At 43.5% G+C, this 24215-nt stretch overlaps 2 protein-coding genes across 2 annotated transcripts in view; one reads left to right on the forward strand and one right to left on the reverse strand.

The window, feature by feature from the left end:
• Nucleotides 1–24215, forward strand: part of LOC143145990 (uncharacterized) — a 164596-nt gene that overhangs the window by 134955 nt on the left and 5426 nt on the right. The gene's annotated exons all lie outside the window — the stretch shown is intronic.
• LOC143145992 (outer dynein arm-docking complex subunit 4-like) lies at nt 15761–23172 on the reverse strand. The gene is made up of 7 exons (XM_076309900.1): nt 22736–23172; nt 20965–21243; nt 18706–19132; nt 18337–18600; nt 16612–17313; nt 16106–16200; nt 15761–16029 (listed from the first exon to the last, which is right to left on the reverse strand). Exons 1-5 carry the CDS (start codon nt 22974–22976, stop codon nt 16686–16688), a joined length of 1839 nt encoding a protein of 612 aa, XP_076166015.1. The 5' UTR covers nt 22977–23172; the 3' UTR covers nt 15761–16029; nt 16106–16200; nt 16612–16685.

Raw genomic sequence — 24215 nt, forward strand, 5'->3', positions numbered from 1 at the left:
AATTCATCGGCAGAAGTCCTCCGTCCTCGTTCACTCGAGTGAAATTAATTAAAAGTGAAAAACAACGCGGTGGGGGTAGTCCTTATGGTGGGGGGAGCGACCTCGAGCAGCCAACTTAATTGGCCTCTACTCTGATTCATCGACGAGGTATCCAGAGTGACTGAGCGGACCGAATACAGACGTAGGAGAAAATTAGAGTGTGATTATAGAATTATAAAATTCCAAATAGAAGGTAAAAGTAATTCTCCTTCTTAAATAAATAGAAAGTACAAAGCGGTGATACAGCTTTTGGACTCAATGAAGAAAGTGAACGAAAAGATCGTATTGAACTCGATTGAACAATCCCAGATATTCTCTACTGATAAGAACCCAAGTATCGTTGAGAAATTTATACAAATAGCGAATGGTAAATTCGAATGTGTAATAATTGAGGAAATATAGAAATTAGAGAATGGTAAATTCGAATGTGTAATAATTGAGGAAATATAGAAATTAGCGAATGGTAAATTTAAATGTGTAATAATTGAGGAAATATTCAAATAACGAATGGTAAATTTGAATGTGTAATAATTGAGGAAATATAGAAATTAACGAATGGTAAATTCGAATGTGTAATAATTGAGGAAATATAGAAATTAACGAATGGTAGATTCGAATGTGTAATAATTGATATTTCCTTGGAAATGTCCTCACTGCGGTGAGAAAATTGTTGATCACGGGGTCTCAAAGGATTGCAAACTCCATTAGAAACGGAGGAAAAATACTGTTTCAGTTGCGGTTCAACTTCGGACGCAAATTATACAATGTCGGCCGTCGCGAATATTCCCAGACAACGTGTAAAGTTGGAAGCCCCGGCGAACACAACGAAACGTTTCTACACGAAGGCACTCCGAAACTCCGAAACGCGTTTAAACGTCTGCAGCTTGCCGAGAAACAATACACGGAAGTTCCACGAACGGGGTTCTTGCGGTGAAATCATCGAGGAAAGTCACGGTTAGTGGAGAAGTCATGCCAGAAATGGAGAATCACCGTCGGTTTCGTTCCGTGCGTCTTCTACCGCAAATTGCCTATTTAGGAAGGAGAAACTTGCGAGCCTCTTGTATCGACTCGGCACCAAACTGCGTGAGTTTAGAGTGGCGGCTCGCTTTAATAAACATCTAAAGCTCATGGGGGAATACGCGGTGAAAGCAGCCGCCATTTCGGTCCCGGGATCTCCCCCCTCCCCCATGAAAATTGTTAAATATATTATTCACGTCTCGTTCTTGAGGGTTCGTGAATCAAGAGGGAGGAAAAAACCGTTGAAAACCGTGGACGGTGAATATATAACGTCGAATATGGATTTCGGAACATTGAACATTGAAAACTGAACATCGTGAATCGCTACTCGAACTTGAATATTGAACATTGAACGTGTGGTAATTGCTACTTAACAGTGAACGGTAGAAACTGAACGTTGGTCTCTTGATTCTGAACATTGATCGCTAAACACTGAACGCTGAACAATCATGGTTGAACGTTGACGGTTCAATACTGAACATTTTATATAGAGTGGTAAGAAATTCTGTTTGAACGACGAATATCGAACACTGAACATTGAATAGTCGTGACTGAAAGTATCGAACATTGAGTGGTTAACAGTGGAGCACTGGACGCAGAATATTGAACGTTGAACATTGGACAATTGTTACTCGAAAACGAACACTGAACTCTGAACGTTGAAAATGGAACCTCGAACGCTTAACATTGAATCCTCGAACAGTTCAGATTGAACTGTGGTTACTTAACAGTCAACACCTACTATAGGTTACTGAAAAACCCTGGTCGAACGATGACGATTGAACGCTGAACACTGAACACTAAACGGTGAACGTTGAGAATGGTATCTCGAACGCTTAACAGTGAATCCTCGAACTGTTCAGATTGAACTGTTGTTACTTAACAGACAACATCTACCATAGGTTACTGAAAAATCCTGGTCGAACGATGACGATTGAACACTGAACACTGAACATTGAACTTTGAACGTTCAATACCGATTAATCACGATTGAAAGTTGAATGCTGAACAATGAACACCGAACAATCGTGACCGAATGCTTGAACATCGATCGCTTAACATTGAACGCTACAGATTGAATATTGAAGAATGAACACTGAACATTGAACTTTGAACGTTCAATACCGAATAATCACGACTGAAAGTTGAACGCTGAACAATGAACGCTACAGATTGAATATTGAAGAATGAACACCGAACAATCGTGACCGAATGCTTGAACATCGATCGCTTAACACTGAACGCTACAGATTGAATATTGTACAATGAACACCGAACTTCGAAGACACTGAACGAGAATCGAGACCCGAGTCTGTGTACGAAAATCCTAATCTGCAGGATAAAACGTGCAGTAAACCAGTCACGGACGCGAGAAACAAACACTCGAGAAAAATACGAAACGTTTTGGGAGCATGTGCAACAGTCGTACCGTGAAATGGTAGCGATTCAAGTGGTCGGGGCCCAGTTGCTTCCCTCGCGGCGCCATTACTGACGCTCGCGACTTCAAAACCCGAGCACGAGGAGCTATTTCTACCGCCTTGATGACCATACAAAAGAGGCCTGCCTAGAACACATAGGGTAGCTCAACAGGTAGCTCGGGAAGTACCATTCCCTCTCGTGTTCCCACCCTTACCTCCTTTTATGTTCAACGAGCTTACCCCGTGCCTACGCACGCACATTCCACCCTGGAATTGACATTTTCCAACACGGCACGTGGCCTGTTCTTCCCACGATGAAATTCAACGATTCGTTCCGGCAACATTCGTCCCACGAGTGAGTGGTTCAAAGGGTGATTCGTACGGATGCTTCGTAACAATCGTAAGCTCTGGAGATAGTGCTAATTAGGGGCGAGGATAAGTCGCTAAAGCTTGGGGGATTGGGCAATTGTTAGGGTTGGAAGATATACTTTCAGAGATGTATCGTCATTGGTGAATATACCAGAAGACTGTGGAATCTATCTTAAGAATATACACCCAAAATAATTCATATACACGTATGTCCTAATAATTCATATACACGTTTTCGTATACACGTCTTCGTTTATGAGATATAAGACATGCATATTATGCACGCTTATTTGCGAAGATACTTAATATCTACTGTGTATATAAATGTGTTGTTGCAAATGTCGAAACACTACGGTTTAGAATAGAACAAGGTTTCCAAGTGATTCAGGAAACCCTAGTAACCATTGAGAGAATAACCAGATCAATCAGACAAGACATCTTACAAGCTTGCTTGAAAGTGCAAGCTACACGGTTTGAACATTTTCGATAAAGGTTATCGGGTAACACAAAGTTTACCGCACCACGTAAACAAAGAGAAATAGGGCATACTGAACAACTGACACCATCAATGGTGCAAGGATATCTTATGTTGCCAGGGATCTCGGTGAGTTTGCTACGTTAGCAAAGAGACGCAGAGAATATCGCATTATTGACTTTAAAGAACACTGAATATTGAAGAGTCAATATTGAACAATCAAGACCGGAACGCTGAATATTAAACGCTGAACAATGAATAGTGAACACTGAAACAGTGCACAGACCCGAAGGAATTGTATTCTCTCGATGCAGGGTAAATGTTACAAACTTCGATATGTATTTGCAGTACACTTGGTTCGCTACTGCTCTGTCACTTTATTTGTTAGCCTGGTAGACCCAAGGATCTGGAAATTGTTTCCCAAAAATCTGCAAAATTCACTGTGACCTCGAACCGAAACGTCGCTATAGAAAATAGTTATTTTCAACTAGCACTACAGCTACTAGAAAACGACTGGTCCAGTTACACCTATACAGAACATGTAGACACAAGGATGTGCACAGTAAATGAAAAAGGATTATCTTCCATAGGGATCTACAGGTCCTAAGTTGGACCTACTGTTCTCTGATTTTAACTTTCAACTTGGTAGATCTAGGGTATACTATAATATATATCTAGGGTATACTATACCATAGAACTCTACTCCACAAATCTCAATTCTCCCCAGAACAGTCGCGTCTACCTTGACAATAGAAAAAGCTACTGAAGGATGATTGGACCTGGTTACACCTATACAGAACATGTAGACACAAGGATGTGCACGGTAAATGATAAAAGAATTATGTACCTATGTTCCATAGGTGTCTACAGGTCCTAAGTTGGACCTACTGTTCTCTGACTTTAACTTTCAACTTGGTAGATCTAGGGTCTACTATACATCTAGGGTACACTATACCATAGAACTCTACTCCACAAATCTCAATTCTTCCCAGAACAGTCGCGTCTACCTCGACAATAGAAAAAAGCTACTGGAGGATGATTGGAGCTGGTTACACCTACGGAGAGAAAAATCCATATTCCACGTCTGGACGAAAATCCCACGCGGGAACCCACTCGCCGGGGTTCAATATTTCATCGTCGACGAGAATCAAAGGTAGCAAACCGCGCGGGGTTGTTCCCCGCGATCCTCCTGGATCCTCTTTCGGTCGACAGCGCCGTGGATCCCAGCTATTTCGAGCACGAGGGATTATCAGTTATCAGACGAGCTCTGACGGTCGATTGAATATTCATTCGCGTTACCGATGGCCGAATAACGAATTTCGACGGACGTGTCTAGGCATCCGTGTAACATCGAGGATAGAGAGAACGAAGGATAGAGAGGACTAGAGCCAGAGACAGAGAGAGAGAGAGAGTTAGCTAGAGCTGCCTACTGGCAGCATTTTTGTCAGCCCTGTCCCAGATCGAGCTATTCTGCTCGACTTGGCCAACCGACGGGAACGAATTCCACTGTCTGCGCCCCTAACTCCTTGTTTAATTCGCCGCGATCGAGCGTGCGTTGATCGTTGCACGAGCACTCGAGTGGTGCGGTGGTTCTGGAATTTAATTCGTCCCCGATAGCCGGCTAATTAGGCCGAAGCGAGCCGCAGGTGGGAAAATTCCTGAGCGGGTGAACGAATCGGGGGGGGGGGGTGGTAACGAGGGTCCACGCGATTCTGGCCGCCATTAAAATCGAGAGCCTTTAATCTCGCGCGCGCTAGAAGACGCTCTTGTCCCGTTGCTCGATAATTTATCGCCGGTACTCAGAGTGATTTTAATGGCCGGCGATGCGCCGTGACGGCTACGGGAATTACACAGACTCGGTTCTTCGGGCAGCTATTAATTGTTTAGAATCAGTCTGCTCTCAAACTTGCCGCGACCCTCCACGGGGAGTAACTTTCAACAGACTTAGGTGGAATCGAATTATTATTATTTTCTTAACCGTTGGAGCGCGTGTCTGGGTTAAGAGTGACCTGTACAGGTTCGTCCAAACTTGTCTAATTTTTCCGCATACGTATTATTACTATGTAGTGATAGACGCGTCTGGGTCAAGAGTGACCCGTATCGGTTCGTCCAAACTTGTCTAATTTTCCCCCACATGTACTATTACCATGTGGTAATGAACTGTTACTATTACTGGTGCTATTACCATGTAGTGATAAATGTCTATGGGTCAAGAGTGACCCGTATTGGTTCATCCAAACTTATGTAATTTTTCCCCACACGTACTATTACTGTGTAGGCAATGGAAGAAAAAAAATGTCAGTGTAAGTGTTGTTGATCGTTGGGTCGGGTCTAAGATGACCCAATCGTCGGATCACGAGGGTAAACGTATCTGCGAAACGACATTTTAAAAAAATATGCGTTTATAATTCTCTGTTCGAAAATCTGATTTTTCAAAAGATCAAAGAAGACATAAACATAGTGTTTGATAGAAATTTAACCGAAAAGGTCTATTAATATATTGCGTTTTTAAGTAATCGATAGTGGATTTTCACTTGGAATCTAACCGCGTTTGTGATTTTCAATTCGAACATCCAAACGCGAACAAAATTGTTGGTTTCGTCTTGGGATTTGATATTATTTAAATAAATTAATCGATGAATTTTATTGGACAATTGGAACACGTTGAAAGGGCATCGGTAAAGCGTGATCGCAACCGTGGCAAAAGTAACTGGTCGCTCAAGGCCACTGTGTGGCCCACCCTCACCGTATCGCCTGGCTACCCCCACCATACCACCTGACTAGGCCCCACCCGACAACCAATTAAAACGGCGCAGTAGCAGTGAGCGTCTAGCGATGGTCTTTCAACGATGGTCTTTCAACGTATTCTAATTGAGATAATTATCATCTAAATAATATTTAGATAATATTAGAAAACTATCATCTAAATAATATCAAATCCCCAAGATGAAACCAACAATTTTGTTCGCGTTTGTATGTTCGAATTGAAAATCACGAACGCGGTTAAATTCCAAGTGAAAAATTCCACAATCGATTAATTAAAAATTCCATCATCCATCGTAGTAGATTCTTTCGATTAAATTTCTATCAAGACAAATTACAGCTAAGAAACTTCTAATTGCCGTGAATTTTAAAATCAACGCTCGACGACGTCCACACGTAGCAATAGTTTAATGTACCGACGTTAGCATACAGAATCAATCGGACTCTAGAGTTTCCTCGCAGCTTTGAAAATCTCCATCAGGGGAGTATTTCTTCGAGCTCGAGGGCAAAGAATGCTTACAAAGCGGGCGACACGCCGCTACACTGTCCCGACTATCATCCACGGAGGATCTCGATTTCCCATGGTTCTCACCGCAGCAGTCCCCAGAGTTCCCGAGATCGCGCGATCGATCCTTCTCGTCGCGTGGCAGCAGCATGTCCTTCACCATTTCCAGCAGCTCGACTTCTTTCTTCTCGCCCAGCTCTTCGAGCACGCGGAAAGCATTTAGCATGCCCTCGTTCACGGTCTTATCGGCCGGGACGAGGCTTCCCGTCGCTACCCCGTACCCCTCGCAGCTTTTATCGGACCTCGAGGAAATCCCTTTCTGTACGTTCCCGTTGTCCAAATCGCGTTTCGTCGTTCCGGACGCGATCACCGCCCCTTTTTCTATTACGTGGACGTCGTTGGTGTTCACACTCCTCATCGAAGTTTCGCTCGTCACGCAATCCAACACCGTTTCTTCGTTGATACCGGTGTCGTCGGTCAGGTCTCTCAAATAGTCCTCCAGGTAGTCATCATCCCCAGCGAATTCGTCGCTGGAAGCAGATAGGCTAGAAGATGGACCAACCTCGCGATTGTCCTCTCGTGCAACCTCTTCCAGATTCTGGACCCTAAAACTGGAACCAGCTCCCAAGACCACTTCGGTTCGATCGTTCTCAAGACCCGATCGACCCGAACTCTCACGATGAGTGTGCACCGAGCACTTGGTGCTATCCGAACGCGTCGTTATCTCGTCGTCGACCGAGGTCTCGGTGCTGGAACCCCCGTCACGGGACTCCGTAATCACCCTCTGAGAGTACATCGCGGTTATTATGGTTTCCGTTCGGTTGGCGAACAGCCCGGATCGTCCCGCAGCGTCCTGGTCCCCTTCCCTCATCGGTAGGGACGACGAGATCTTCGATTCCTCGATTCCGCAGTATCCGTTCTCGAGGGCGATCCTCCTGAGGGCGCACGTTACTTGGTCGATAAGATCCTGGATGTAGGACAGCATCAGATTGTCGCCCTCCTCCTCGGTGATCCTCGCGACTATCCGCAGCTCGTCCAACGCTTCCACGAGTCTGCCGAGTTTCGCCAGGCTCTGACCTTTAACGGGATTCGAATAGTGTTGGGTGATTCGATCGTCGAAGCAAGTGTACTGTTGATACCTGCGTAGACAATCGTCAGAGCAGGTACTGTCTATAACGCGCGATATGCGAGTTAGGAAGATCTAGACTCTGTATAGGGAGATCTAGACCCTGTACAGGAAGATCTAGAGCCTATACAGGAAGATCTAGACTTTGTACAGGAAGATCTAGACCCTATACAGGAAGATCTAGACCCTGTACAGGAAGATCTAGACCCTGTACAGGAAGACCTAGACTCTAAATCTCTGCTGCCGCAATCGTGAGCTTTGGATTTAACTCGAGGGGCAGAAGGGGGTTTACCCTAGTGAATGAAATCATCAAGTCACTGTGTTGGGTGATTCGATCGTCGGAGCAAGTAAGTATACCTACACAGACAATCGTCAGAGCAGGTACTGTCGATAACGCGCGATACGGGAGCAAAGTACAAGAAGATCTAGACACTGTACAGGAAGACCCAGACCGTGGATCTCCGTTGCCGCAACCGTAAGCTAGTCGTATCTGAATCGAGTGGCAGGTGGATGTTTATCCTAGCGATCGAAATCATCAAGTCATAATCCGCTATGTATGTACCATGGCACGGGGTAGATTGAGTCTTGCTGTGGTCATCCTATCGATTGCAATTCAAGTGGAATGAACAGCATTAGCATACCCGCGGATTAACGGTTCCAGGCTCTCCTAGCAACGGCAATCCTATCAATATTCCAGGCTCTCGAATGTAAATCGTGCTCACGTGGAAATTGATTCCGACGTTTCGCCAGCGTTGCAGCCAGCTTCATCAGAGGCTCGATAGGCTGGATAGACTGGCAGAGTTGATCAATTTTAATATCGTAGACCATGGATTGGACCGATAGTGACCTGGTCGCGCGTGTAATATCCCGTGAAAGAATCAGAACCGAGGACAATGTCAGACATCCTCCGAGGAAGCTAGCCGGACCCCTACCGAGACACTAGCACCGGAAACCTCGATCGTTTGGGTGGGATTATTGACACTTGCGCAATTAGCTGCCCACGTAGAACTCGGTCATAAGCATACATCATATTTAGGGTACTCTCACCTAGCAAAAGTCTCCCGTAGAGCGTCCATTTCTCAGACTTGCCCTCAATCGCAGCTCGTATGCACTCCAACGCCATCTCCACTGCCTGTTCGTACTTGCCAGTCTCCAGGTAGCATCGTCCTATCTCGTGGCGGATCCACGCCACAGGTATCGGTGCCCTCAAGCCTTTGGACAGGTGATCCCAGGCTTTCGCGGCGGCGTTCAGGTGACCGAAGCTCAGGTGGACCTTTCCAAGCGTGACCAACGATCGACAGAACTGTACCACGTCCCCGGTGCTCTTGGACAACCGTATCAGACGTGAAACGTTGCACACCGCACGATCGTGCCTCCCCAGGGCCATGTGGATCAAGGACAAGTAGCGGTACGATCCTATCTGATGGCGAGTAGGGTCTTCGAGTCCTGCCGATAGCACCAGCAACTCCTGCGCTATCTTCAGGGAGGCAGACATCCTGCCAGAATTGAAAGCTGTCTCTAGATTCTCGAGATACGTGTCGGCCATACTATTCAGCTGTCGTAGCATCGTTTTCGATCGCGTCAATTGCATGGTCGAGAGCCGGGGTGATGGCTGGGTCTTCCAATAGCTCTTGTGGGCATCGAAGTAGCTGAAAATGATTGTTCAGCAATTTATTGCTTCGTAGCCCGCGGGTACGGTTTGGCTAGGTGTCGTGAGAAGTGTCCGGATCGCGAGACGTGGACACTTTGCCATGAATGTAGCGTTGTAGGGTCAACATTGACGAATTGAAACGACAATTTAGAGTAGTTTAAGGTAGGGTTACAATTTAAAGTAGGGTTCGCGAGAGAAGGAGGATACAGAACTCTCGTTTAAGTTAGGTGTTGGAGAATGTAGAACGAGAGGACTGCTCTCGTGGCACCGTTCTCGTGCAAACGATCCAACTGGCTCGTCTGTACAATCGAGAATAATGTATCGAATCCAAGTCTTAAAGCGTTCGCGCCGTGTGTTCCCATTGACATCAGTTGAGACTATAAGCTGCGTTCGTATAGAACATTACTTTGACGATTCAGTCGGTTTAATTGTGGTCTACAAATGGTTTGATATCGTGCCGAGTGTGTTGTTCCTGATACGGATCACAGGCTAGATAAATTGGAGAGAACTTACGGGCTATGGAACTAAAAGATCCCACTCTGTGAAAACTGTGTAGGTAGCGTGGACGCGATAGACTCGCGAATTATACATTAAGCAGATCGTGTTATAGCGAACAGTAACGCAGATAGACGACACTTGAGCTGTATTCTTACAGGCTATACGGTGCTAGGTATAAGTTATAGGATGGTTAGGGATCTGATAAACTGCAGACTAGGTCAGTCATAGTCTCGTGAATCATAAATTACGTAGATCGTAATTTAAGTGGCTATCGGTCGGATACATTATCCCCTCGGCCAATAGATCACCGATAAACACTTGGAGTACCTGTACACTTTGCACGAAGAAGGTAAACCTCCAAAATTCAATTATTAGTCGTCCACTCAATTCACAGGCAAATACACTCTTACTACCGCAAACGGTACTTCCGATCGTTATTTATTCACTAACCCGATCAACAATTCCTCACTTGGACCAGGACCTAATAACAGGCTTTCCGAAATCTAAACTCCGCACCGTGCCCGAAAAGTGGCTCCGTTGCCAACAGCGCAAAGAAAATAAGAAGTAGGAAGATAAATCCAGAAGAGGATCAAGCAAGAGGAAAACCTCCGGCAAGATAAGCCCAGAAGAGCAAAACCTCGTGTCGACATCCCCTCGTATCGTCGAATAAACGACCACCCTGTGGGAAGTAATACCGAAAGTTCCCTCATATATATATAGCTGTAAGAAGAGAAATTAAAAAAAGTTAATAAAAAAAGGATCTATGTTGGGTTCTAGATTGCAACAGTGCCCAGTCAGCTCGAAGTTAGAGGTTCCCATGACTCCAGCGGCCTCCCCAACCCGGGAAATCGATGGTCTCCTCGAAACATTTCCCCAACGTTGAAGAAAAGAGGGTTTCCTCCCCTGACCCCGGTGTCTTTAAGAGAAATATTAGGAAAATCTTTGACACATCCGGTGGATCCTCATCGGTTTGCGTGGTTCCAACCCCGTGACCCAAATTTCACAATGTTCCTACCTGGTAGGAACAGTCAACGATTAACATTACCCTCGTTACACGGCCGCAATTAAATTCAATTTAGTTGGAACTCACCTCAAGGTTTCGGCCACCGACGACGGATCCGGTGACTTCTTCAGCTTGTCGTTCGCCTGGATGGCCGCCAATTCGGGGCACAGACTCACCGCTAATCCCTCTTCCGTTTTCACGTATGGTAAAACCTTCCGCAGAGCTTTCGTCGGATTATTGCAAGAGCTTATCGTCGCGGCGGTACGGCTGACTGCCAGGCTGTGACTGCTGTCACGGGGAAACAAGTTCGCAGCTCGATGGTACAGCACTAATGCCGACTCGTAATCGCCGCTGCAAATTGCGATTCGAAGGTTGATGTTCGTACGCGATAAAGTGACGGTCCGTTTAGCCTCGACAGGGCGAACCGAACTCGCGATTAATTACAACCGGCGCGGAGACTTGTTCGTGCAACTCGAAAGCAGTCACGGTAAACGCGACGTCACCTCTGCGGCACGTTCACGGGAAAGTAATTAACGGACGGACCGCTCGCGACGGGATCGATCCGGTGCGTGGAATAGAGAAAACGGGGAATACGATTATTGCTGGAAACGTTAACAGGGATCTTTCGAGCTGGAATCGAATCACCAGGTGGCATATAGTCGACCGTGATGTTTCCTGAAAGGTAATGTTTTATTGGTGGAAAAGTTCTGGAAGTGTGCAGGTAATTTCACAGGTCGAGCGAAAACGAATAGATGGGACGTGTCGTTTGGGGAGTTATTATTTTATCCATCGGGTTGTTTGGCAAGTCGTTTCGTCCTCCAAAATGGTGAATATAGTATATAATTTAATAAAATGTTTATACGCTCTAAAAGAATCGTGTTTCATTTTCACCGAAGAAAAACAAAATGACTTCTTCTTCAAATGATTAGTTTCGGTATACTTTATCTGTTACTTGGGATGTTGAGCTTTTTTTTCAAATACGAGAGAATTTACCAACTGGATAGATAGAAAAAGAAATACTATGTATAGTACGTGTTATGTGCAGTTTTATTATATTATATTATTAGGATCGTTAGTGAACTTTGTCGAGTTTGACACTGATCAGGAGAAGAAAAATTAAAAACTGCTGATGTGTATAGAAAAAGAATTATAGTATGCTACCAATGAAATAACATAAGGTCATAAGATGACATGAGATCAAATGCAGTAATGCAAAACCAGGAAATTCGTTCTAAACAATTTTCCAATGACTCGTATCGTGTCAGATTAATAAGAAAAAATGATAAACTAAATACAAACGATTCAACGTAAGATTGTTCGATGATAATTGCCATCTAAACTAAATTGTAATTTATCGATATTAAGAACTGTTATTGATCCGACCTTCAGTTAACTTTTACCCTCAAAACATATACTGTTTATTTCAACTTCTGCCCTCATAGAACATTTACAATCTGTAATATCCAGTGGTGGTTATATCTGTGTCTCTATCGTTAATTTCGACTTTCCAAAGTCGCTTCAAATAATGGCTTTCATTTCTGCACACTTGTTGCAGCACCGTTGCAATTTATTGTCACTGGTCGTTCGAACGTTCGAATTTTGTTTCAGTAGACGATCGAGTCGTGGAAACGATCCAATGACAAAGAATCCAAATAACTTCCGCGACCATAATTCCGCGGTTTCGCTCTGGCTGGGTTCAATCGTTCGAACAGCAATCGCCGTTCGATTTTATCGCGTGAAATTCATTATTCGGATGAAATACGCTCGCACGAGTTCTTTGGGAGCCAACGATCGATCGATAAAGCTCTCGAATTGAAACGTATTAACCACGCGAATTCTCGGCGAGATTTACCTCGGCGTGGAATAAAATTATAAAAATCGTACCGATCTCATTAAAAAAAAAAAAAAAAAAAAAAAAAAAAATAGAATTAGAAAATAGAAATTTCCTCGTTAATGGACGAAATTTTGTCAACGATTCCACAAGTTTACGTTCGGTGACGTTAATTGACAAAGTAAAGATCGAAATTGCATTGAATCATGAAAATGACGGCGATACATAGTCGATTTATAACGGAAGAATTTAATTTCGCATCGAATTGTAATGCAGATATTAGCATAATTTTGCACCGGGCTTTTCAGATTTACGCTCCTCTAAATAATTGTCCCGTGTAGCAGAGAGCTGCGCACGCGTGGTAATTAACTATGCAAAAGTGATTAAGCGATACCGTACGGACGGTCGAATAACTGAACTGGTCGTTTCAAAGGAATAAATTAATTTCTCTGATTAAATCATCAAAACCGCGCAGGAACAGTGCAAACGAAACCGAACGGGCATTGAAACGCAATTAAATTGTTAGCGACGCGATTTCAATAATTAGTTTTACCAATCGAGTTGTAACTTTAAGAATACGTTCATGGCAACTGTACCTACAGCATAAACCTATCGAAATCATCCATTTCCAAATTGAATCTCGCGTGTTTGGTTTGGTAATTCCCTCGAAAATCGACTCGAGTACAATCTACATTTTTCGTCAATTATTCGCGATAATAATTGTAATCGAAAACATCGTACGCGTGTCGAGAAATCATTGAGAAAGTATAGTTAAAATAAACGAGACAACCGTCCAGTTTCAACTCGAAAATCGAACGAAAGAACGAAACGATGAAAAATTAAATTAAAATTACATCGAGGAGATGAAAGTATCGAAACTGTACATACCCAAGTACGACAAGAAGTACGTCTGGTACCGGTTTAATTAATCGAACCAAGGACCACACGTACAAAATATTAATTCCGTAACCCACACTCGTGAAACGTCGAGCGAACGGTCCACGTATACCGAGAAGTGAATTGAAATTATCTCGAGATGAAAATATCAAAAATACACGTCTAAGATTGACACGAGTTACGGTTCAATTAATCGAACTAAAGAAACCCATACGAATCATTAATTCTATCTGTGTAACGCACGTTCGTCAAACGATAATTCAAACGATAATTTAAGCAAGTCGAACGATGAACCATTCTATGGAAAAGAATGTAATTTTTTTTCACCCCCTTTTTCGTGGCAAAAATCTGAAATCGATTCGGGTGGCGAGTGGGTCGTCTTCGGTTGGAATTAATAATGCATAAATTCTCTCGTTAAAACTCGTGGGCCGGAAACGAAGAAATCTCCAATTCCGTTTGTCGCTCGAGTCGCTTTGGTAACCGTTAACCTCGTCGATGACTCCGTCGCGCGAGCTGTTTTCGAAGGCTGGGAAAGTTTCACCCGGGGATATGGAAATCTTGCCTCTGATAGAGCTGTTCCGCTTCGCGGTGAAGAGCCTGCGCGAACTCACGGTCGTTTCTGTCAAGCTTCGCGTCGCTCTTGTGCTCGAGGCGGGCACGACTTTCCGCATTTTCCACCGTTTTCCGCATCTCGTTCAGATCGACCAGTTCCGACTTGAGCTCCCTGCTCGCGAGAACAGCCATCGATTTTTTAACTTCGAACATGCACTGGCATCGCGTGGCACGTCGCGAGACACGTCCGCCTGAACTCTGCCACGAATATTAGACATTATTCACACTAGTGAAGTACGGTACACAATGTTGTTTATGTATTATACTTTACGAGTATAAACACGAATGATGTTTATTCATCCTCGACGCACAGTTTGTATTACTTCGAACTGCTCTGTGATTCTTGCGAACTACGGTCCGAAAAAGAACGATAACGACAAGATCGTATCTCATTGGCTGATCGAAAATTAACATTTTTATGTTTGACATTGTATCTGAGTGAGAATAGTGGCAATGCATCGCTGAGATTGTCCCGTTGAAAATGAGTCCAAACACGACTATGTTCGGATCGTTTTCATTTTTCTTTCTTTTTTTGGAATTGGCAGTTTTTCAAAAATGATTCGTGTAACGTGGGAATGAAAATTGTCCGAATGTGGTCGTGTTTGGACTCATTTTCATCGGGAGAATCTCGCCAATGTATTGACGATACTCTCGTTTAGATACAATCACGTTGCTTTGAATCTTTAGGAACGAACGTTTGTAACTCGAAATGCATTGCGTTCCATTGTTGGCTGAAGCTTGGAGAAATTCAATTTCTGAAAAAATGGCACAGAGTGCCGTGAATATTGTACTCCTGAATAATCAAAATCTAAAGATCCCACGATGTTCTCGTATGGAGTTATGCTGTCAACCAGGTCAAAGGTCACGGTTTCGTGAAAAACGGGATAAAAGTTTCAATTTCACTCAGCCAGTGACGCAACCAGTGAGGGACAAGGAAACGGTTACCCTTCCCTACGAGAGAATTTAAAATAACATAAACTGAATTTTGAAGAACATGCACAGGAGGCAACAAGAAAAATCTTTCTTGTTTCAAGACGAAAACCTTTTATCCGCTCGTCCCTTTATTTCATATTTCCGGTCGCGACGCTGTCAAATATTTATTCCAAGTATGCTTAATTTTTCAACTTACCATCGATCGAGCATACCCGCACTGTGACTCGCATATTTCGAATAAAATAAAAAAATCTATTTTTCTTTTTTCTCGGTTCATTTTTTATACGGTTCGTTTCGTAAAAAATATCAGTGTGTTCGGAAAGTCATTTCGTGTTTTTTTTTTCAATGAAAATGAAACACAATTTTTTCAGAGCGTATAAATATTTTATCGAATTATACATTCCCCATTTTGGAAAACAGAATAACTTTCCGAACAACCCGATAATTCGTTTCTGAAGAGATTTAATCCGAAATCGTACCACTCGCGAGAACCAAGCCTTGAACGATTACTACTCGGAGACAAGTGTAACTGTATTTTAGGACAACTGGATACAAGCACGAAATCGTGCCTAAGGGAGGGCTCAAACACAGGAGCGAGCTTTCAAACTTTTTATCGCGCGATGTCCATTGGATCGCCTCATCCTTACACCGATGAAAAACGCCCGATACGTTTCCCGGTTAATTATAAAGTATCCGACGATCCAGACCGAGCCGGACTCCTCCAGCCGAAGACGCGAACTTTTCCAATAGAATCGAATCTGGTTTCCTCCGGGTGAACTTCTTCGACGTATTCGGCGATGCAGTCCGCAGGGGGAGCCCGAACTTTCGATTTAACGGGGTGCAAGCAGACAGCGACGAAGTTATCCCATTAGGTGGCGCGATTTTCAAGGGCCTGGGAAGAGAATCTTGCGTCAATTTCGCCCTACTTGGTGTCAGAGGGACGAAAATGAATTATAACGGGGTATTACTTCGCGATAGTTCCACTTGGAAACTATTCCCGGGCAAAGAGTAAACGGGATTCACCTCGACTGGCAGCGAAACGTTGGAATAATATTCTTCGAAGCTGTAAAAAAAAAAGAAAAGAAAAGAAAGTCTCGAGAACCGAATCGACGATCCTCCAACTAGATGGCGCTGATTTGAAAGTCCTGAAACTTTAATCGAACGACCTATGAAGCTAGTCCTCGATTTCCGGGATGTATATCTCGTAGAATTGTATTAAGGCAGCAAATATGACCCAAGAGAGGATCGTCCTCGCAACTGTTTGAGTCTAGCGGATCTTTCGTCCCTTTGTGACTCGTATAACGAGGGAGCCGTTACTCCGTGTGAAATACTCCCATGGTGCCAGTGTACCGAGAGATTTCAGTTTCAGTTCGTGATCTTCGGATCAAAGATGTTACACGCACTCTTAGGTGCGAACCACTCCCGTGGGACACGGCGCGGAATTCACAGTCGATGTTCTAACCGAGTGGCTCACCTTTGGATCGGTCTATCCAACCGTCATCGACATGGATGATACGCCAGAACGGGTACAGTGGTTCTCAGTGACGTTCAATCGTACTCGTTGAAGTCCACGTAACCTGGTCTCTCGCTGGTCATCGAGTATTGATTCAACAGTGCCCTCTTAGCTTCTAGCTCGATGTCCTTCGGAGGACTCGGCAGTATGGTCATCCTCTTGCAGGGCAGCTTGAACTTCTTATCGACCGGCTTGCAGCCAGGCATCACGGACATCCTGCGTTTGGCGGGCACAGCCTCCATGCTTCTCAGAAGATAGTCCACCTTGGGTTTCATATCCGGGGGCATCAGGTCCAGGATCAGCTGTTGTCTCGCGGCGATCGCGTCGAAGTACAGCACCTTCTCCATATCCATTTCGTCGATGATGTTGATGATCTGTGTGTAGAAGTCCATCAGGGATTGGAGACCGAGTTTCTTCGCACTTGCAAGTGCTAACAACGCGCACGTCTTCGCCTCGTTTCGGTAATTCTGGTTGATCTCGATCCGCAGGAATAAGTGGTGAACGTTCACCGCCCATTGCTCGCTGCCTGCTTCCTCGGCCATGTCGCGAGCTTTTTTCCCATAGTATCTGGCCATGTCGTAGCGACGGATATCGATCAGGTGCTTGCAGAGCTCGTGGAACAACCAGGCGAGCTCGAGAGGCTCTGACGCCATGGCCAGTCTTCTGTTCACAAAGATGACAATTGCTTGGGTCGTTGATGGACTATTGGTGCAACATTTGGTTACTCGTTTTACCGATACAACTCTCAGATGCGAAGGAAGGAATATAGAAGATAGAAATGGTAATAGAGGTGAACTCTCAGATGTGAAGGAAGTAATATAGAAAATACAAATGATAATAGAGATGAACTCTCAGATGTGAAGGAAGTAATGTAGAAGATACAAATAGTAACAGCGATGAACTCTCAGATGTGAAGGAAGTAATATAGAAGATACAAATAGTAATAGAGAAAGGTATATTAGACACACATAACTGATAGCATATTCGATGCATAATCATATAGCATAGACTCGCAGAGGAAATGTTAAACACACCTAACTGATAACAGAGACGGATCACAGTCATCGGACATAGAATCGTACAAGTTATATCTACCTTAATGCAACTTGTTACTAAGGTTGAGATCATGCCGAGTTCTATCTTGCCAATAGGATAAAAGGTTCGGATGGTAACAGAAGTAGATCCATCCGACCGATACCGATATACCGTGTACTCGAACATAAAACGACTCTAAGACTTCGTGCTTACACTTGCAATTTACTTCGATCACGGTAGAAGCACACCCCCAGTAGGGGCAGCGAGCGAGCTAACTTGTATTGCCCCGAGGAAATCGATGTTGATTTTACCTCGCGTCAATTTCAGCGGAAAAAGTGTCCGCGTGGGAGATGCTACGAGCTGGATCCTTTCTACTCCGTAGATACAGACAGTGACAAACAAAGTGGATAAAATGTAATGCTTGAATTATGACGACCAAAACTACCGACCCAGTTCCACCTAGCCTTGCAACGAATAAATCTCCCCGGGCAGGCTTTGTGCACCATAAATTGCCTCATTTTCTATGCTTTTAACTCTCCTGTTTCGCTCGTAGCATGATAAGAAGGGTAGCCAAGACCCCAGTCCCGTTCGAATGGTTGCAACTTGTGATACGGTGCACGAAATCTTGGTCGAGGATTCGTCGTTTGGTACCGTCGAAATATCCTGAACGCGTCTTTTCTATGGCTCAAGTGTATCCAACCGATGTCACTGTCCCGGGGCAAATCAGCAACGCGTATCCCCATGTGATGCTTCAGATACGTTTTCCTCAGTTCCTTGTTCCGAATGTGACTTAGATCACGGGCGTCGATGTACACCCACGCGATCATGTTGTACACAGCGTTCAGACACTTCTGCTTCAACGGGAACATGTTCAGGGAATGCGAGTCGAACTTGCCCTTGATGCGATCGGCCGTGCTGATCAAAGGAGAAACAAATCTCTGATCTCGAATGTTCCTACCGAGACGATGTTCGAGACTGGTGTCTCGATTGTAAATTTTGAATAAAAACTCCTCGATTCACCTGAAGAACGTCATGTAGTCCTTACGCATTCTCAAGTCGTGCAGCTTGCACAAGAAGGAGTATGCCTGAACGATGATCAGATTCTTGCGCAGCTGCACGTCCATCTCGAGGATCTCTCTGTGGCTCTTCGATATGTTCATTCGTTGAAAGAGGAGCACGTAAATCGGACACCTAGTTCGAAGAATGTTTTGCTTGCGCTCCAGCCTCCAGAAGTCCCTTGTCGCCAATGCGTGCAGCTCGTCTGTCGTCTTCTGGCACGAGGACAGAAAATTGTTCAAATCGTCGGACAACATTTGCAGAAACTGCTTGTCGTGCGCCAAGTAGCCCAGGTAGATTTTCGCGATGACAGCCTGAAGCTTACGAAACTTGGCTTCGGCTTGACCTTCCGAGTTGTTTACTTTGAGCCTAGACTGGTCCTCGTCTATGCCTGGGGAACAGTAAAATATTGGATCAGCTGGTTTGTCTTCTAAAAGGTATTAGTGACACGCTGGCATGTCCTTGCTTTTTCTTCGACGTCCTGTCAAGGATGAAAATAAACACAGTTTGAAATTTTAATTAAGGATTGAAATTTTAATTAAGATTTGAAATTTTAAGGTTACGAGAAGAATATTCGGAAGAGTGTAAGAATAAGAATTATTTCCGAAACTGAGTATCATCGAAATGTATAGTTATCTATAAATAACGAAACGTTCAAAGAACGATTAATCGCTATAATCAAACCGAATTGATTAAGATGTGAAATTTTTAGGTTATAATGCGAAAACAATATTCGAAAGTGTGTAAGAATAAGCATTATCTCCGAAACTGAGTATCATCGAGATGTATAGTTATCTATAAACAACGAAACGTTCAAGGAACGATTAATCGCTACGACGAGACCGAATTGATTAAGATGTGAAATTTTGAGGTTATGAAACAATACTCGGAGTACGAGGATAAGGAGATGAAGAATTATTCGTAAAATTGAGTATCGTCGAGATAATTGGCTACAAACGATAAAAGTTCGTCCAAAGTATGATTAATTGCCCCAATGAAGTCTAGTTGATGATCTTCCAAAGCCCTGTTATCGTTCACCGAACGTGGAAGACAATTTTCGGTGTTCTGAGAACGGGGATACCGGTGAATAATATTTATTATCGCCCGGCACGTGCAATGCCACCAAGTAGCACCATAACTGGATTACAATCCAGCGTGGTGGAAAGTTGTACTGTTCAACGAATGGTATTAAGTTGTAACGAGCTTTTTTCCCCAGGAAAAGTCATTTTCACAACCGGGACGTCGGGTTACAGTCCAATTAGTCCGCGAAACAGAAAGTTCTGGGCAGTAGCGAAACAAGTACAGTTAACTTGATTTTCTTCGGGACCGTGTGTACGGTAAAATTAAAGTCGATAAATCAGAAAGTTAAGTCGAGACTTAGGAATTACCCGAGCGTCCCCGGGGCACGCCTCTTCGGCCATTGGTGAGTGCGTTTCCCTCCGATAAAACGCGTGAAAAATTCGTGAAAAATTCCTTGCAACAACGACCAGGAGTAAACAAAAATTAAATTAAATCAATACTGCGCGAATATTTCATCGATTCGACACTCTGTCGCTAGAACCTTTTTTTTATTATTCGAATCGGTTTCTGTTGCTTATTTGGAATAACAATATGGCCGCCGTCAGCGTTTGTTATCTGTTACGAGATTTTTCGATCAGATATATCTGGTAGACGTTTAAGTGCTATATTTATGGGCAACGAAAGGCTACTTAGTTAAAATATAAAACCATGAAAATTATTCTGTTCTAACGAGAAAGTTGAATCGAGATTTAGGTTAGGTCGGTACAGTTCGAATTGGCCAATCAGATTTAAGAACGTCCATGTATAATATTCCTTCCACCGAATTCTTCGATAACCTCTAAAACCGATCGTGACAAATAATGATTAAATGAACTTCGAATGTGTATCAACTTTTCTTGTTTGAAGATTTAGGTTAGGTCGGTACAATTCGAATTGGCCAATCAGATTTAAGAACGTCCATGTATAATATTCCTTCCACCGAATTCTTCAATAACCTCTAAAACCGTGACAAATAATGATTAAATGAACTTCGAACGAGTATCAAGTTTTCTTGTTTGAAGTATAAGATGATAAAGATCAGAGAAACAAGTGTTTCATTATTCGAAACCACTCTTTTATGAAACCACTGTTAAACTTGGTGTCTTTTTATTGGTTGGAAGAAATGAGATTGCATCGCGAGACGAAAGCAACGTGTTCCTGTACCTTCGAATTCGTCCACTTCCTCTTTGAGCTTCTCGACCATCAGCTTCCGGTGTTCCTCGAGATTACGTATCCAGGGTGAGAGTAGCAAAAGAGCCTCGGGAGAGGTGTTCTTGCCGACGCAGTCGTCGATGGTCTCGTTGCCTTGGATTATTGCATGCATGAGGGCGACAGTTTGGTGTTTCTGGAAACCTTCGTGGGCGTGTATCAGACTGTACTCGAATTCACCGACTTGGAAAAGGGTCGTCAACTGCAGCTCCTTCACCTTCGAGTACTTCGGATCTTAAAATCGATAATATTTCCTTGTGACCATTATCCATGTAAATTCCATCAACAGATCGTTCGACAATGTACTGTGCACGGATCGTAAAAATTCATTTGAAATAACACAGAGACAAGAGGGGTATGTATATATAAATAAACCCTTTCTCTTTGTTTTTTTTTTTTTTATAATTTTGGCCAATCTTTACAATCGTATTTTTACAATTGTAAAAGGAGAATATACAATTGTAAATGAGAATTGTAAAATTGCAGAATATGGGCTTATAATCAGACACGAGTTTCTTTCAAATGCATTCTTGTAAATCGTGCACAGTACATCGCTCGTATTTCCGCAAGTTTAAGAAAAATATCCCGTCACTTCCGTAAACCGTGTCGAAGGTGGTAAAAGTTATCGTCCCTACGGTTTTCTTTTCTAATTATTCAACGAACACCGAGAACCTTGCAAAGAACCACCGGAGCGAATATCGAAGGAAAAAATAAAATTCGCGAGCGCAAGCACCGGCGAATAATCGCGTACTTCCGATCGAAATGGTAACGGGTAGTTTCTACGGTACAAATTTTTCATTAATTAATTACAGCCACTTCACAGAGGATCATCGTTATGCGTGCAAAGTAAGAATAATCTCAAGGAAGAGCAAGCTAAGTAATTGCATTCAAGCAGCGGGCAAACTCGTTTCAGAGCGGCGTGGTTCGCTTTAAAGTTGCTTCGTCGCATAAATTATTTTAAATGGCCCCGTATCCACCCCCCACCCCGCCCCTCTCCTCACCTCACCTCCTTCCTTTGCCGTTAGAACAAATCCGATGCGTCCGCTGGCCGGGTTACAGCGGAAGAAGAAAATTTACCATGCAGACTTGCACGAATTGTGGGTTATCTCTTGCTACCCTAAGTGCTCTTTAAGTTCTGACGTACGAACGGCGCTTACGGTCCTTTATACCTCACGGTCCACGAACGAAACTTTAATTCCGCATTAGCGCGGGAAATGTTACGCGGTCAGTATTTCGAAAAATAAGAACGCGTTCGCGAACATTTGGGAAATAAAACTCGCCGAATACCAAGTATCTGCTACGTCGAACACCGTGGAACATAAAAGGAACGTTTATTCAACGGAGAAAGCTTCGAGAGATACTCTTTTTGTATCATTTCGTGTCTATTTTTAACCAATATCAATTCGTACGAACACGACACTTGAAACTCCGTTTCGAATAATTTGTAAATATTCTAAACTTCGAAGTGTAAAAATAGAGGATGAGGATGAGTTGAAAATGAAAAAGAAAAATTATTCTATGAATATATATACACGTTCTACATACCTTAATTTTCAAATTGTCGACGATTGAACAAAATGTTCAATGTACCCAACGAAGATAGTGGTGCGCGTATTTTTAGATCACCCTGTGGATAATCTATCCACAAATACGTTATTGTAACACGAACGTTGAAGATCACCCGTAAGATGAAATATTTTACCAAAACGTGGTACAAGATTCTAACCTATAGATACACATTTCTCGGTGGTCTTCCTCGCTCTGTTGTACCTCGCGTAGTTGACCTGCGTCTTGCACAGACCGAGGTAGGTCCTTAGATCCTTGTCCAGACCCGCCTTGATCGCTTTGTCGAAGTAAATCTCCGCAATGGGGTACTTGCCGAGCCTGGCGAACGTGTATCCCCACTCACGGTAAGTAATACTGTCCCTGAAGAACTCGGGGACCACGTCCTTCTTCATCAGCGCCATCGCGTCGAGTCGAATTTTGCCCCGTGGGGTGGAAATTATTCGGAAAATTTAACCCGTCAGTCGATCCCGAGTTCGTTGCGGATAACCTATCCGCCGGAACGATATTTAATTCACGAGCTCGAAAGACACCCTCGTGAAATTCAAAGGCCTCCCCTTCACTCATGAATTTTGCACCACCGTCTCCAAAAAGAATCGTTTTGTGATCACATCTTTATGAAACCGACGGAATCACGTCTTTTTTTCCCTTTTTTTGCTTTTGGAGGGGTGGAGATAGCCACGAGTCGATTCTCTCGTTTCAAAATGCGCGCGTCGCTTCGTGCCTGGTTCAGATGGCGCTGGCCTCGCTGCTCGCGATTGACACTACGAATATTCGAATATTTGTCAATATTGAAACATTACGAATAAACGTAAAGTATTGGGTTGTTCCGAAAAGTCATTTCGTTTCTTTCGGTGAAAATGAGACACGATTTTTTTAGTGTACAAACATTTTCTTAAATTATATATCCTCCATTTTGGAGAACGAAATGACTTACCGAACGACCCAGTATTATTTAAATTTTTCACTTCGATAACTAATATCGTCTAGTTTAACTTACTACACATTTTCGCTAAATATTAAGCTACATTACAAACATATATAAATTCCCACCTTCTATTAATAATATTACAAACTGTAGCTTTTGTGTTAGTTCTTTTGGCAAGTACGCTACTCGATAGTACGTTTAATTTATTTTTTTTCTCAATTGAATCGAATTTTACATCGAAACGGATCCAAAGGAAACATTTTATTACGCGTTGTCGAAACGTTGAACTTTGCTTCTATCACCGTTTTGGATTAAAATAATTTCGATAAGCGATCCTCCGACCTTGTCGAGCCGCCTATGTACACACGAGTCGTTAGGAAGATTCGATTCGTGGGGTTCGTGTGATTCATGGAATCGCCGCGGTGTCCCTGTATTTTGAGTTTCCCTGGGTCACGTGCTTCCGTCGTAGTTCCTTTGAGTGCAAGTCGAGACCTAACGTAATCCGCTTTCGACTCTAAAATACTGCCGTGCATGCAAAGCTCCCTGTGGCATTAATTGTCACGCGCGGCAAGGGGCTGCATTGAAACTACCGAAGTGGATTCGTATCCACGGTACTTTATCTTTTTCCATCGCGTTGACAGAGGACTTCACTGTCCTCGAAACTTTTCATCACGGAAACTGTTGACTTCCTTTCTCTTCCACTTCATTTTCGAAT

Source organism: Ptiloglossa arizonensis, chromosome 4 (assembly GCF_051014685.1).
Source record: "Ptiloglossa arizonensis isolate GNS036 chromosome 4, iyPtiAriz1_principal, whole genome shotgun sequence".
NCBI classification, from domain to species: domain Eukaryota; kingdom Metazoa; phylum Arthropoda; class Insecta; order Hymenoptera; family Colletidae; genus Ptiloglossa; species Ptiloglossa arizonensis.

Bases quoted from the DNA above. Each gene is read 5' to 3' on its own strand.
- LOC143145992 (XM_076309900.1), bottom strand. From the start codon at position 22,976: ATGGCGCTGATGAAGAAGGACGTGGTCCCCGAGTTCTTCAGGGACAGT. The intron at 18,601-18,705 runs GTGAATCGAGGA...TCCTTTGATCAG, and splicing joins GACTACATGACGTTCTTCAG to CACGGCCGATCGCATCAAGG. The intron at 17,314-18,336 runs GTACCAAACGAC...CTTTGTGAACAG, and splicing joins GCGTTCAGGATATTTCGACG to AAGACTGGCCATGGCGTCAG.